This window comes from Pogoniulus pusillus, chromosome 24 (genome assembly GCF_015220805.1).
Source record: "Pogoniulus pusillus isolate bPogPus1 chromosome 24, bPogPus1.pri, whole genome shotgun sequence".
Classification (NCBI taxonomy): domain Eukaryota; kingdom Metazoa; phylum Chordata; class Aves; order Piciformes; family Lybiidae; genus Pogoniulus; species Pogoniulus pusillus.
Genome location: NC_087287.1, coordinates 13,736,973 through 13,752,511, shown reverse-complemented (window position 1 = coordinate 13,752,511; position 15,539 = coordinate 13,736,973). Strand labels below are relative to the sequence as shown.

Sequence of the window (15,539 nt, the reverse complement as noted above, 5' to 3'; positions counted from 1 at the left end):
CAGTTTAGGGCTGTCCATGTTATGGCCAGGATGTTTGGGGAGAGCTGCCGCTTGTCCTCACATTTCAATTTGTTGTCTTGGGACTTGAAGCCACACTAGAAAGCAGCACAGTTATCAGCTGAAGGGCAGCTTCAATGCCTACCCAGAAAAAACAGTCTTAGGGATCTTTTAATCCAGCAGACAAAATCATAGCATGATCATGTAGCTCAAGTGAAAACACACAAATTTTTAAGTAGGAGGTAAGTGGTAGTGTTTTGGCAGTAAGAGGAAACTATTGTTCCTTAGCCTTGTAAGAAAGGTCAAGTGCAAAGGCTAAACTTTTGGGCAGATCACTAAAGGGAAAGCTCCTTACTATTTATTTTTAATTAACAAAAGTAGGATATAATTTGTATAATCAAGGCAATGACAGGCCCAACTAGGCTCACCTGCTGCCTGGGAATGCTTGCTTCCCTCCACCAGTCTGACACACTGCAACGCCTGGAAAATCTGCCAGCCTGCAGGTTAAAAGATAAAAACATGTGTTAGAACAAAGAGAGAATGTCTGCTCAGTAAACAAACTGAACTTTGGCCACTAATAAAGATTTCCTTTACTCTCCCCTGTCACAGAATTCTCCACACACACAAAATAAAACCAACATGAGAGAAATTTGACAACACATGCTAGAAACCAGCAGCCTCTAAGTGGTCTGTACTGTTTCTGAGCACAGGCTGCAGGAGACACAACTATGTCTTCTCTTGGTCACATCTGGCACAGTCCTGTATTGAGCTACAAGTCTAGTTCTTTGTTTCAGGGAAAGATGTTTTATAGTTAACAGTGGTGCACTGAAGGAGGAGAAACTTACTGTGCCTGTGGGATGCGTAACAGCTCCCAGATCTTACACCTAAACTCAAGACAGTATGGATGGCTGACATCTCTTCTGGTATCTTCTCATCCAAAGATCTTGCAGTGCTTTCTTAATACTGTCAGAATTATTGTGCTTGTCTGGTCTGATGTTCACCATAAGCTAGAGCATTTCTTCCACCTATCTCTGCAGAGGAAGGAATGAGTCCTTGTATAACTATCCACTATGTAACCATGCCTAGAAGACAGAATTTATTCTACAGCAAATCATCCATTTCTCATGCAGCTAACCAGAGTTTCCATTCCTTCAGTGAGAGCCAAATCAGCCCCTGTTGAGGAGTGATTTAGAACTGCAGACCACCCCTGCTTTACCTCTGGGAGAACAGCTTGCAGCTCCCTTCATCCTTCATAGCAGCAGCAGCATCTGGAGTCTGAGTCTCTGTTGCCTCCCTGAAGTCACTTCCTTTTTGTGAGACTTTTTCTCAGCCCAGCTGCACTCTGAGGTATCACTAAGTAGAAACATACATAGAAAAAAACCAGCAAGCCTCCTTAAATCTTTTATAACATTTGAGTGTTCGACCTGATGGAGCTGCAAATTCTTGATGTCCTGCTTCTTTCTTCCCAGCGAAATACAGCTTGCAATCTTTGAGCAGGGCATTTGTGAGCAGCCCAGTGCTGCAAGATGCTGAGTGCCTTGTCTTGCAGCATGAACGCTACAACTGTTCAATGTGATGTGAAATTGGTGGTTTAAGGTAACTAGCAGAGCTGTCTCTGAGGACTTTTGAGATAAGTTTGGCACTTTGTTTCCCCCCTCTCAAGAGATACTCGCATTTTGTACCACGTGAATTACATTTCTTTGGTGTTTAGCTTGTGTGATGACTAATGCCAACAGAAAAGCTGTACATAGATGGCAACAAACTGTCAGGCAGAAGGCACAGCCCAAGAAGCAAAATGAACTTTCTAAGTCTCTGGCTTGTTTAAGATTCTGCAGCCTCAGAGAAAAGCAATCTAATAGTGCCATTTTTAATCTGCAGTGACCTTCAGTGGCATTTTTAGTATGCCACCTCACAAAAGGGTACAGCTCTATGTGATTTTTACTTTTCCTTCTTTCCTCCTGCCCTCTTTTCCAGTGGCATTTATTCAGGCCACTTCAAGCTTTGGTCAAGACTCTACACCAGGAAAACTTAAGTTTTCCATTTAGGATTTGTGCAACAAAATTCCCTTTCCTTCCTCATGGAAGGAAATGGATAAGATGATGACCATGTTGTTCACTAATCCTCTTCTGGATTGCCCAATGGCACACTGACCATATGGCAGTAAGTTTCAACATTTCCCCAACTTGCCTCTAGTTCTCCACAACAGGATTTGGACAGATTCCCTCTTTTCAGCTTTTGAACTAGAAGGACTAGGGGTTAGGATTGGCTTTTTCCTCCTTTTTTGCTACCTAGAAAAATTCTTCATCCTACTTTACAGCTGTCATGCTGTTAATAGCGCAATGATTGCCTGCAAATCTGAAACCACCAGTCTGAACATTAACAAGGACTGGTGGGACCAAAGGTCCTAGTGTGGAAAGAACAAGTCATTAACATTCCTCTTGAGCACCTGGGCCAGAATCACTTTTGTTACGGATTTGTGCTGTGAAGCTCTGCTGCAGGATATGACTGGATAAGGCTGTGGGCAGTAAGGAGAACTTTCTACTTGAAAATGTTTTGGGTTTTTTTTTCCTGGTAACCACCTAACGAAGCTTGGGCAGGTGGCTGATAGGTCGAAGCAATGACTTCTTGCCAAGAATCCCATTTGCTTGAGCTTTCTGGGAAGTACAGTTGTATGCCAGTTGCTTGAAAAGCCAAATCCTTGTTCTGAAGGGCACTTTGCATGTCTCTTTCTTCAGGGGCTTTCCTATGCCTCTTACACACAAGTATTACAGAAACAAAAATTACTGTCTTTGTTAAAACCACATTCTTCTGTAATCACCTCTTTCTTTAAAATGAAGTACTTCAAAGCTGTTCTCCAAGAGACAGTGCATGCCCTGGTCTACATCTCCCAGCTCTGTGCAATGCAACTTTTCTGTGTGCTATGAGGCACTGTTGTGCTTTGGAGGTTATCTGTGGGACCTCAGACTGTCACTCAGGTGTTCCAGGAAGGGAGGAGCTAGATTCTGAAAATGCAGCTCTTAATGAAGTAAAATAATTTAGTGATTTGTGTCAAGTGATGGTAACATTTGGAAATTGCATAAACTTTGTCTTGCAATATTTGGATGAAAAACAAGCAGAAAAAGGCTTCAGTATATTCAGAATTAACCTTGCACTTACTACTTCTTTGACAACACCCCCTAATGAGTTCTAGAACACTGAAAAGCTGAATTACTTAGACTGACAAGTCCAGAAACTGTGTTGCCACCACTATGCTCATCATAAAAAAAGGAAAAAAAGCCTCCTGCCTGGGACCATCAATAGCACAGAGGAAATGGTGCCTGAGCACTCTGTAACTCACCTTTGGCAGCCACTGGACTGTATCCCAAAATTAAGCTTCTCACTGGTGCCCTACTGATAAGGAACTGCAGCACTGCTCTCACCAGGCAGGTGAAGCCACATTGCAGTTGTTTTATGAGGGCTGTACAGGCTTGGCTTTTCTCAGACTGCACTGTAGAAAGCACCAGATAAAACCTGAAGTGTGACTCATTTCTTGGAAAACAAGGTTTGGGTAGTCATGGGGGGAAGAAACACCATTTGAGGGGGGTCTGAGGGTTATGTAGCTACACTCTTGAGTGTAGGCATGGTTAGAAAGATTCTGTAAAGGACAATAACTGATAATGGGGCTGATGTGATGTGGAAAATATGCATTTCCCCCTCAGTCTGTGTCCTGCTCTCCCTGCTAGCGGTATCGCCGAGATAGCACAAAGGTCATTTGCAGTGAATGTGACAGCATTCATATTAGGACAGCCACTGTGATTGCTCAGTCTTTCACCCTTGGCAAAAGCATTGTCAGGTTCTCACTTCTGTGTCAGGCTGCTGCTTGCTGTGGGAGGCAAGCCTGGCTTGGGAGGTGAGGAAGCAGCGGATGGACTCTGGAGGCAAAAGCAGTGTTCCTGGTTTGCTAGATCTGTTGTCCGTCCTAGAGATGTTCATTTCTTGAATAGTATTTTCCCCATCTCAGGTTCCTGTGCAGAGTGAGGGCTTTTCACCGACTTCTGGGTTAAGACTGGGTTGTTAGCTCACTGCTAAGACTGGGCAGTACATGTTACAGTCCATAAGAGATGAGGGAGAGCTCTCATTTGCTCTATAGAGAGCTCTTTACCTGGTTGCAGCTACAGACAGTCTCTGCATTTGTGGTAGTGTGTAATGATTAAGTTATGAAATGTTCAGAACTGGCTGCTGTATTTGAGTTGGCCCAAGTGGAGCTGCCTCATCATGATCCTCCCATGAATTATACATGTTGCACTCAGTCATGACCACATTTACAGTAGGGAATTCCCTGTTTTATTTAGCTAGTAGGAGCAGAGTGTTCTATGGGCAGGTCTCCCCTGACCTTCTCTCTTTTTTCCAAGAGAAAAAGTAACCTAAAATATGTACACAGAGATTTGTTCATGTTTCCTGAAAGGAAAGATGTCATGTATTCCACAGAGACACCGTATTAGCTGAATACTTGAGGACAGCTACTGATGACCTCATGTCACAACTCTTAGCTTACCTCACACTTAATTGTTTGCTTGAAAAAAAAAATCACAATGCAAAATACTACTCTGGCCTTTACAGTCTGAACTCATTCAAATTTCCATGTAATATCTACCCACTATTTTGATGTTAAGCATCTCATTGCTTGTTCTAGAGAAAGGTCAGATTTAGTGACAGGGAAGGCAGCCACTTCATCCTAAACTTCCTGAGGCTACCCAGATTCTCACAGCTTTACCCAAAGGTCAGGTCAGTAGAGGCGCCTTGGCAGTGGCAGGGGAGGCCTTCTCTCTGTGTATCCCCACATGAAGATGAGTCCAGCAGATTCTGCTGCAGGCAATTCTCAATCCAGGAGGTTGAAATCTAATTATTTAATTTAAAAATCATATTATTCTCTCTATAAATTTAATAAATATATTAATAATGTTGTAAAATTAAATTAAGATTACTTAATAGCTTAAAAAATTACAATCTACTTCCAAATGACCTTATAGAGGCTTGAAGGATTGTTTGTACTTTGCTTTACCCCTGAAGGGCTTCTTGAAAGGTAAAAAAATGTATTCAAATTTCAGAAGCTGAAACATGCCTGGGTGAGGAGAGGCTGACTTTAGAGCCATTCAGGGAGCAGGCAGGGTACTCACAGTTCAAAGGGGGCTATCACGTCTTGTGGGCGTGCTTGCAGACTGATTTCATTAAAAAGAAATGGAAAAAGAAAAGGTCTTTGAGGCTTCATTTCAGCAGCATTTCAACATAATGAAATACTTTGAAAGTGTGCTGAAATGAATAATGAAATAATTAAATTGTGCTGAAATGCTTTGCTGAATCGAAGCCCAAACCAGTATTTTGCCTGTCCTCTCATGCTTTGTTTTAATTGGAGAAGCCAGGCATGAACTCGTTACAATTCCTGCTGCTCTGTAATCCTTAGAAATATTCTACCAGTGTCCAGATAAATTGCTGCATTGGAATTAATTTGAGTTGAAGAGAAATAAATGGATCTTTGATCATAATATTCAGCCTCTTGCATACAGGTAAATGTAATGGTTGTGGAGGAAACTTGTGTGTGACAGAACTTTATCCACTTTTCCATTGGTTTATCCACACCCTGGTGCTTGTGTCATTCAGTCCAGCCAGTCACTGTCTTGTCCCTTAGTTTTGCATGCCAGCCTCTTTGCCTTCAGTTTGTGTTTCCTTTGGACGTGTTTCAGATCAAGCACTGAAGCTGTTGGTTTTTTGGTTTTGGTTTTTTTTTTTAAATTCAGACTAGTGAAAAAAGGCAGAGGAAGAACCAAAAACTCAGTGAATGGCAAATAATTTTAAACAATATTATAACCATGGGGGAAAAAAGCTGGAAGGAGAAGTGTGGGTTGCCTGTGCTTTGCAATCAGTTGAAACTGGGTGATTTTCTAGATGCCATTCACTAATTTTGCTGTAGCAAACAAGTGGGATTAGTACAGGCTAATAGGATGAATTCAGTGGTGCAGGCTGTGTCGTATGGCTAGATAGTAGCCCTGCATATGTATGAAAATTCTCTTATCCCACAAAACTTGCAAATGTAGTCACCTTTTCACAGCCAGAACTTCACTCTGTGTGTACAGTGACATGTGTGCAAGACAGCTTGCATCTGACAAAGCAGAGAGGTGCTGCTGGCTTTAGGCAGAAGGCTGCCTCAGCAGCCAGAGCACCACAGGCCAGCAGAGGAGTCCCCATCCCTGAGGCAGGATGAGAGCTTGGTTGTTAGTGCTGTGGACACGGGGCAGTGGCACTGCCCATGTGTTGGAGGGAAGCAGACACCAAGGCAGTGCTGGCCCCAGGCCATATGGGGGTGCCCAGGGCCCATCATAGCCTGTCTCCCACTTGTGCATGACTCCAGCAGCACTTCCCCTCTGAAGTGAGTATGGAAGTCGTGCAATGGTTTGGTTTCTTGTGCCCATGTATAAAATTACCTGCATGTGGCTAATATAAGAAGTGTTTTCCAGTAGAGTGACAGCTAGAATGTTAAGCAGCATTCCTGTAAAACCACACAGACCACTCTCAAAAAAAAAAAAAACAGCTCTCTGGATTACCAGAGCTGCCCTAGACCATTAAAAGTGAAAATATCTTGGAAATCTAATTTCTTTGACTACTCTGTTGCTTTACTTTGTGTGCTTCACACACCTGAAAAAAAAAAATCTTCTGACTTTACTTCTCATTTCATCCAAACAAGAACAATGCAACAATGTGTGGGTTGCACATCTTGCAAAGAAAAACCAGAGCAGACTTGGCTTCCCAGGGTAGGGCTTGTTTTTCAGATTGACCAAACACATCTCTCATGAATGAGAGCTTAAAAAAAAAAGGAGGATCTGATACATACTGTAGAGATTTCAACTGGGGATCCCTTACATCCCTCACCTCTGAGTTTACTTTCCAGACTGTAAAAACCTCACAGTGCAGTGAGATGTGTATCCTTCCTAAATATGGATCTTTCCAGTTACAGAAAGAGGCAGAGGCACTTTGAACAAACAGGAACTGCTCATGGCACTCCAGCTGCCCTCTGCATGAGCAGTGAGGGAGGGCAGCAGGAGGTGCTGGAGACCCAAAGCTCACAGAGAGTGCTTTGTAGGGGTCAGCCTGGGATTTCTCATAGGGAAAGATTCTCCCAGGCTGAATTTTGAAAAACTGTATGCAGAGCCTTAAAATGCACAGGGCAAGGTATGGACAGGGGCAAGAGCATGACCCACGGGATGCTGGTGGAGTAGTGCAGGCTGCTGCCGCTGGACGCCCCTCTGCACAGCCGCTTGCTGTGCTCAGCTGCTGCCTTGCCCCAGCCAGCTGCTCCCAGGAAAGCTCTGAAAGAGAAACCAGCGTGCTGGGCTGGAGCCTGAAGCCTCCCCCAGCGTGGGAATAGCACATAGGAGAGGATGCAGGGGCTGATTTACGTCACGGTGCTGCGTGTTAAACAACAACTTACAAAGGGGCTTTCTATCGAAAGGAAAAGAGTTCTCACTGAAGATCAGAAGAATGTTTGTCTTCCTGCTTTTAGCTTAACGTGGCCCTTTTTTTAGTCACTCAGCTAAAGCAACTGAATTTGTAGTAGTTGAAAATACCACAGTTGTTAATGTGAGCTTGAGCAAGTGCTGGGAGTCCGTACCATGCCCCATGGCTCTTCGGAAACACATCCTATGCTTGTTGTGGTAGACACTCAAGACCAAAACAAGAGGCAATGACAGCACTGCTGCCTTCCATTAAAAAAGTGGAGAGAAGTACATAACTTGACAGGAAATGCATGTCAGGCAACACATGCTGCACAAACATGCTGGGATTGATGGATCTTAAGAGGAAATGTCAAGTACAGCAACGCAGTGAAAGACAGCATTTGCTCTTCCCTAACCTCTTCCTTCTTTGTCCTCCAGTTCTCACTTTTCCCATTCAACAAGCTTCTAAGGTTAATCACTGATGGGGAACAAACAGGTGAAACCTTTCTCCTGGCCTGGAAATAACCCATAACTGAAAATGCTCATGAGGGCTGTTCTGGTGGAGGTCTGGTGCCACCTAAAGTCTTCACTAAGTGTTGCGATAGAAGAAACCGGCATTTTATCCAGCACTAACAGCTCTGAAAGAGTTAGTTAGTCACAGTTCTTTGTGACTACCTTAAGCACAGCAGAAGTTTGCACTGTGAGAAAATCGTCTCAGTCATGCTAGGCTGGGTGAAAGGCCAAATTTCTGTCATCCTCAGCCATCAAAAAGCAGATCAACATCTCAGCCCAAAAGCAAAGCTCTGAATTGGAGAGCCTGTCTCTGTTCTCATGCTGCTAAAACTAGCTTGGCAGTGATGCTCCTTTCGTTTTAACATTTGGAGACCACGTGACTGTAAAAGGCAGAGGGAAGGGCAATGGATGCAAGACCTTTTCTATGAATGGAATCAAGCCTTAATACCAGTGTGGATTTCAGAGTACTCTACGGGGCAGGGTTAAGACCTCTTACCACTGGTGCTGGCCAATAACCAACCAAATGTTGCTGTTGTTGCAAAAATACACAAACTTTTAAAAATGTCTTGCTTTTACTCAGCTTCCTTGGAGAAAAATATTATTAGGGTTTCTTTTTTGTGTCTGAGGAGGTATTACACAGTTTTACTACTGACATGTTTAAAATAGCTAAGAATTGAAGCTGCTTTTGGATTTAAGCCTCATCCAATGTGTCTGCTATTGAGTACTGTTTGGAATATTATGCCTTGTCTTCTACATCAAATGGTCTCCTCACTGCTATAATGAAACAAATTGATTCTAGTTTTTTACCTTTATTTTCAAGTTACTTGGAGGATAGCATGGGAGGAGAAACCACACTGTACAGTATAGAGTGGAAAGGACTGAGAGAGGACCCAGGCTACCTGAAGTTACAAGTGATGGAAGGACAGCCCCTTGAGCTGTCCTTCCATTTTAACATGCTAAGTTTATCAGCAGGTGGTTGTTGTTCTGGAAAAAAAGAACCTTGGCTAACATGATTGTTCCTCTCCCTCCAGCACTCTCTCAAGCTGCTCACATGCCGTAGTAGCCCTGCTGTACCCCTTCTCCTGGCAGCACACCTTCATTCCTGTTCTGCCTTCATCCATGATTGACATCGTGTGCTGCCCAACCCCCTTCCTGGTGGGACTGCTGTCCAGTTCTCTGCCTAAACTGAAGGAGCTGCCTGTAGAGGAGGTAGGAGTGGGCATCATAATGTTTTGCCTAAAGTTAAGCAGCCCTCTCCCTGGAGAGGGCCTGCATTCACACACAAATCCTCACATGTTTAATTTTCAATCTGCCTCTTCGTTTTTTCCTTTGCTTAATTCTCACGGGTGACTGCCTCTTGGTAAAACCACAGTAGTAGGTTTAGTCTTCTGTTTATTCCACCTCTCTTCTCTGGCACCTTGACAGAGAGAAGTGAGTGTTAATCTGGTCAATAGGTACATATAAATGTGTTGATTTGTTCTCATTTTGTTGAGCCTGGAACAAGAGGAAGATGTGAAGTGCCATCTGCTATCGCACCTATTCATGCTAATGGAAGCTGTGTGTGAAGCCATAACCAGCACAGAAAAGAAAATCCTCTTTTCTTGTGCTCACTTTCAAGGCTCCCTGTGCCTCTGGCCCGTGTGAATCTCTGCTCTGTTTTTCTCACACTTCTCTAGCATTGCTTCCTCACACCAGCTCTGTCTCTCACCTTTGCTGCTTCATCATCGTGAATATTTCACACCCTTGCCCTTTGGAAGTCCTGCTGCCTCAGATGACACTGTTTTCATTAAACCCCTCTGAATTGTTATATCTGCACCTTAACAAAAATATTTGGCAATATTTTGCTTAGATTTATGAAAAAAAAAGGCCTACCTAACCAATTTTTTTTTCATATTAACCTAACATGATGTGTTGTACCTAACTATGTTAAATTAGATGGTAAATGCTAAATAAAAAGTTCCTCTTGTTCTACATAAAAGCACACAACTTGTTTCCCAGTAGGAATTTTATTAATGTTGAGGCTTGGGACTGTTCAGATGATCTTTCACTATTAAAAAGCAGACACAAATGAATGTTTCCTGTCCCTTCAGATATATTTCACTATAGTATTTGCTTTTATTTAGGCTTTAATGGTTAACCTGGGATCTGATCGATTCATCAGACAGGTAAAGTACAGCTCAGAATGTTGCCATGCAGTCTAACAAGCTGTTTACTCTTATAATGTGATTAGCTTTACATGATTAGAGATATTTGGCAAGAATCATGCAGTGGGAAAGAGATGAGAAAAAAGAAGTGCTTGTTTTCTGCATCACCTGCAAATGAGTACCTGCAAAAGGGACCAAGGCTGTAACTGGCAGAAGAAATAACAAACTGTATTCACAACACAAAGATTCAAAAATATTAAAGTCTTGCTATCAAGAAAAGTCACTGTTCGAGGTGGAGAGGACAAAAATTGCAGAGAAAAGCTACTGAGTGAGAGAGGAAAGCTGAAGAACAGTTTCATGTGGCCTTGTAAAGAGGGAGATCACCATCTCCTGATAGTAATGTGGCACTAAATGGTTCTAAAAAAATTACCAATCTGCAGGGTAGGTGAGTAACTATCTTGTATGATCCCCCAAAAGATACAGCTGGTGCGTAGTGGTTACAGAGCTAAGATTCTTGTGTCTGCTTGCTTTTGCTGAACAAGCATTAAAGAACATGAAAAGAGCAATAATGGGAAACCCAGAAAACCAGATATGCTGGAATATAAGTGAAAACAATTGTAAAGAACCAAAGCAGCAGCCTAAAACGAACTCGAGCAGCTGTGTGTACATGCAGCTAGGCTTGGCACGATGTGTATTTAGTGAAAAACACCTGCTTAGACTCTGTCATGGAAAGAGCTGGTTCCAAGTTTCTCTATGTTTACCTTGCTCTTTGCATTATCATTCTTGATTTTAATTTCATTAAACATGACAAATTTTGTTTAGAAATATGACAGTTGCACATAGGTTTTTCATAGTAGATATGAAATACTTCTGAACTTTAAACTTGCAGAAGTATTTGCTGTAGTTGCCACACAGATTAACGTGGCCTAAAGGTTTCTATTTTTTCCCTCTGTCAGATGGATGATGAAGACACACTATTACCTAGAAAACTGCAAGCTGCTCTGGAGCAGGCTCTAGAGAGAAAGAATGAACTAATAAATCAGGATTCAGATAGTGATTCAGATGATGGTAAGTTCATTTGGAAAAGGGACTTGCATAAACACACATGTAGGTGGCATTGTGACTTCCTATCCATGAGAAAGAAAGATGGGACTGCTGTATTCAAATACTTTCTGTACCATCAAAGGTAGGCTCTGAACACAGAGGGAGTGGACTGATAGCATCAACCCACAGTAACCCATTGTTAGCAGTCTGTTTTAATGTCTTTCTAAATGACATGCACTCTCATGAGTAACTAAACCTTTGTGCAGAAGTTTGCAGTTAACTTGGCCCTGATTCAATCCAGATAACTAGATGTACTTTGGGGTGTGTCTGAGTTAGGAGCTGCTCTTGGCGCTTGGTGTATTCAGGGGAGAGAAGCAGGTACCTCTGGAAAATAGTTTCAGTGCAAGAAGGGCTGGCTTGCCTCTGAAGGTTCATATTTCTCTCCAGCAATTAAGCAAACAGCCTTGGGTGAATGTAAATGCCTGTGGTTCAACGGTATGAAACAGGACCCTATCTAGTTTTTCAAATTTGTTTCTAGTGTTACACGTGTAAAATTGTTTTAATGTCTCAGGAATTATGAAGCCCCAAATTCTACAACATACCCTTTTTGATCTCTTGTTCTTAAAAGCTTTTTATCCCCAGAGAAAAACCCTTTTAAATCTGTGCGTTCAGAAGCTTCTCAAGAAAAAAAATTACTCAACAGTTAAAATACGAGGCATAATTTTCATGAAGCACCCACAAAACTTTTAATATTCTGAGCTCTTTCCCGAAGGCTTGTACTTCTCACGGGCTCTTGGAAACTGAACACCAGTTATGTAGACTGGTACTCTTGATTGCAAAGCTGTGAGCCTCCCTGATGTATATCGCAGCCTGCAGGGAGCTAGTACAACACCTTTCAGTCATTAGCATGGCATTGTTGATCTTATTGCTGTCTACAACTGCCTGAGGGGTGGTTGTGGCCAGGAGGAGGTTGCTCTCTTCTCTCAGGTGGCCAGTGCCAGAACAAGAGGACACAGCCTCAGGCTGCGCCAGGGGAGATTTAGGCTCGAGGTGAGGAGAAAGTTCTTCCCTGAGAGAGTCATTGGGCACTGGAATGGGCTGCCCGGGGAGGTGGTGGAGTCGCCGTCCCTGGAGCTGTTCAAGGCAGGATTGGACGTGGCACTTGGTGCCATGGTCTGGCCTTGAGCTCTGTGGTAAAGGGTTGGACTTGATGATCTGTGAGGTCTCTTCCAACCTTGGTGATACTGTGATTGTTAACTTGCTAGATGACAGTACCTGTCCCCACCTGGGTGACATCGCTGACAGCTCTGGCAGCAGCTGATTTTGGTGTCTCATTGTTGCCCTGTTTTGCAGAATGTAATACCCTGAACGGATTAGTGTCTGAGGTTTTTATCCGATTCTTTGTGGAGACAGTTGGCCATTATTCCCTGTTCCTAACCCAGAATGAAAAAGGAGAGCGTGCCTTCCAAAGGGAGGCTTTCCGTAAATCCGTGGCCTCCAAGAGTATCCGCCGCTTCTTGGAAGTTTTCATGGAATCCCAAATGTTTGCTGGCTTCATCCAAGACAGAGAGCTGAGAAAATGCAGGGCAAAAGGTAAGGGTGGGTTTCTGTCCCGCAGCATGGTTGCACCTGCTGGAACGGGTCCCGTGCTGAGTGTCGTTGCCTACTGGCAGGGACACGACAAACCGTCACAAACCGTGACTGACAAACCTTCCCAACCCGTTTGTCTGCTTTGTGTGGGCCGAGGATGGGCTGTGGTGGTGGGCTCACGAAGGCTTCAGCCACAGTATTCACAGCGAGCGCCTCAAAACACTCAGCAAGCCGGGAACAGCGCAGCGGCAACCCCCGCAGGGCTCAGCTGCCAGGGCTCCCCAGGGAAAGCCTGACGCATCGGCGAGGCGGAGCCCTGCGGCTCGGTCACGGGGCCGCCGCTGCAGCGCCCTCTGCAGGACTGGCGGGAGCGGGGGTCCGGCCTAGCTCACTGCCAGCCTTCCCCGGGGCCCGGTGCGTGATCGGTGCTCCAGGACCGTGAGGCGGTGGCGGCCGTGACCGTGCCTGACGAGCTGCCGAGGCAGTGGCGGCAGGCGGGTTCCCAGGCTGCAGCAGCTGAGCGGCGGGCGCAGTGGCGCGGTGCCGGCCCGTCCCGGAGGTGCAGCAAGGCACCGGGTAGCGTGGCCGACGGGGCGGAGGGCGGGCGGAGCGGGCAGCAGGGATGGGCCAGCACGTACCGCTCAGCGCTCGCGTACCTGCCTCGATGCCGCATGAAACAGCACAGGCCCTGGCGGTAGTGCATTTTACAGCGCTAGGGACAAGGGCCGGTGGAATAGTTGGAACTGTGCAAAGGGGCGGGGGAAATGTTCAGCCTAGCCAGGCCTAGCGCCCTTGTCTCCTCTCTCCACAGGGCTCTTCGAGCAGCGGGTTGAACAGTATTTGGAGGAGCTTCCAGACACAGAACAAAGTGGAGTAAACAAGTTTCTGCGAGGCCTTGGTGAGAAATTCTTAAGATGTATTTCTGAAATTACTGGCTTTGAACAAAGCCTTACCTGAGGTAAATCGAATAGGCAAGTTGTGTGTGACAAAATGTGAAAACAGTGACAGCATACTTAAAGCTGAGAAACCCAGATTCAGTTTTAATCCAGGTTAGCACTTCCATTTTAATTTGAGGGCAAGGGAACCAAGGTGGAGAAAAGGGAGACAGCTGAACTAAGGATTGTTAGTTGGCTGTCCCTGCAACACTAAGTAGAAGAGTTACTCCACAGCAGTGACAATACAAGTCAGACCCATTTGCTGAGTACCTTTTGGCTTTTCCGCAGATAATAAACACTGATGGTGTGTTCTGTTTAGGAAACAAAATGAAGTTCCTTCACAAGAAGAACTGACTCCTTTCTGCTGAAATAACCAACCCAAAGACTACATATGATGCTGCACCTGAGACAGTTGTAGCATTTCAGAGTTCGATGCGGGAGGAGAGTGGAGCAAGCTGATGGCGGCTTTAAGTGATGACCAGTGCTGTTAGTGTACCAATGATGGCTCCTCTGTTTTGATAGAACTTGTACATAATGTGCTGTAAGCTTTTGTAACTCATTTTGTAATGAGCAAAGAAAACGGTGGTAAATATTTGTATATTCCTGAGAATAACAGGTGCTTCTTTTTCTTTAGTATGGATTGAGTTATGCTTGGTGCAAAACTGAATAGCTGATTATGTGCAGCTGACTGTCTCAGCAGAACCACTGACTTCATGGGATGTTTGTGAGAGCTACACTGATGCCTGGATACTGCGGGGGTGAATGAACTCGGGTATGTGGGAGAGGTTGTACACATGGGGGCTGCTTTCATGTGCCAGAGTTATGTTTTTTTTTTCCTAATTAATTTTAAAAGAAAGAGAAACAACAAAGTAACTTGATAATAAGGTACTTGGTTCACAATATGAAACTTCCACAGGGTTTGAATTCTGGTCAGTAAACCATTTGTAATCCATTCTGCACTAAGACTGCTAAACCTGAGGGGATCTCAGTTCTTTGACATGCAAGCTGCAGCGAGTAGGTACAGTACATCCTTTCCTAATGTATGTATGGTTTCTAATAAACTCTGTAAATACACCTGGTTGTTCATATTCATTGCAAACCTCTCCAGTTTCTGATGTTGAGAGTAGCTACAAAACTCATAACTTTCCTGTGACTTTTAAAATTAATTTGTAATTAAAGTACAAACTGCTTATTGAGAACCTGTCTTTTACAAGGTTTGCTATTTCACAACATGCAGTTGCTTTTTTTCTCAACATTTTTTACTATGGCTGAGACAAAGCATTTTATAATCTTGTTCTGTTAACTTCATCCTGACAAAATCATCTCTTAATTTTTTTTTGTTTGGCTAAGCAGCAAATTTCTTTCTGTCATTGTATGATAGGCAGTGCTCTTGAACTGTAGTATTGTCAGCTTGGTTTTGGACTACGTTGGTGCATGATCAGAGTAGAATGCTCTGAGGAGCTTGTGGCAGACAGCTTCTGCCCAAATTCTTCATAACCTGGCCACCTACATTTCATTTTGCACTAGTTGCATCCTGTTAAGGTGATGCTTTCATTTCTATGAAGGCTCTTCAGTGAGGAACAGGAATGGTTAGCGTGCCATGCGTGGCCTTCTGCACTGCACACATGAGGTCCTGTGTTACACTGTCAAGTCTGACAGCTAAGGAAAAATAGCTAAAACGTCTTCCTTTCAGGAAAACCATGGAAACAAATACTGTTTTTTTTCTTCATTTGCAGCATGATTTCTTTCTTTAGATTGTCTTTGAGGCTTGCGCAATTCCTAACCTGACAGTGGTTCTGGTTTGCTATCAGCCTCATAGAATAAAATTGAGGGATTATTCATTAAAAAGG

At 43.9% G+C, this 15,539-nt stretch overlaps 1 protein-coding gene across 4 annotated transcripts in view; it reads left to right on the top strand.

Annotated features, from left to right (window-relative positions):
* The window catches only part of DENND2B (DENN domain containing 2B), a 128,191-nt gene extending 113,428 nt beyond the window's left edge, over positions 1-14,763 (top strand). For all 4 annotated transcript variants that reach the window (XM_064163686.1, XM_064163689.1, XM_064163687.1 and 1 more), the window contains 6 exons: positions 9,008-9,185; positions 10,100-10,141; positions 11,077-11,188; positions 12,518-12,757; positions 13,566-13,652; positions 14,009-14,763. In XM_064163686.1, the coding sequence (XP_064019756.1) occupies positions 9,008-9,185; positions 10,100-10,141; positions 11,077-11,188; positions 12,518-12,757; positions 13,566-13,652; positions 14,009-14,043 (694 nt within the window). In that variant the 3' untranslated portion in view covers positions 14,044-14,763. The remainder of the gene's footprint in view (positions 1-9,007; positions 9,186-10,099; positions 10,142-11,076; positions 11,189-12,517; positions 12,758-13,565; positions 13,653-14,008) is intronic.
* Positions 14,764-15,539: the final 776 nt, after the last annotated feature.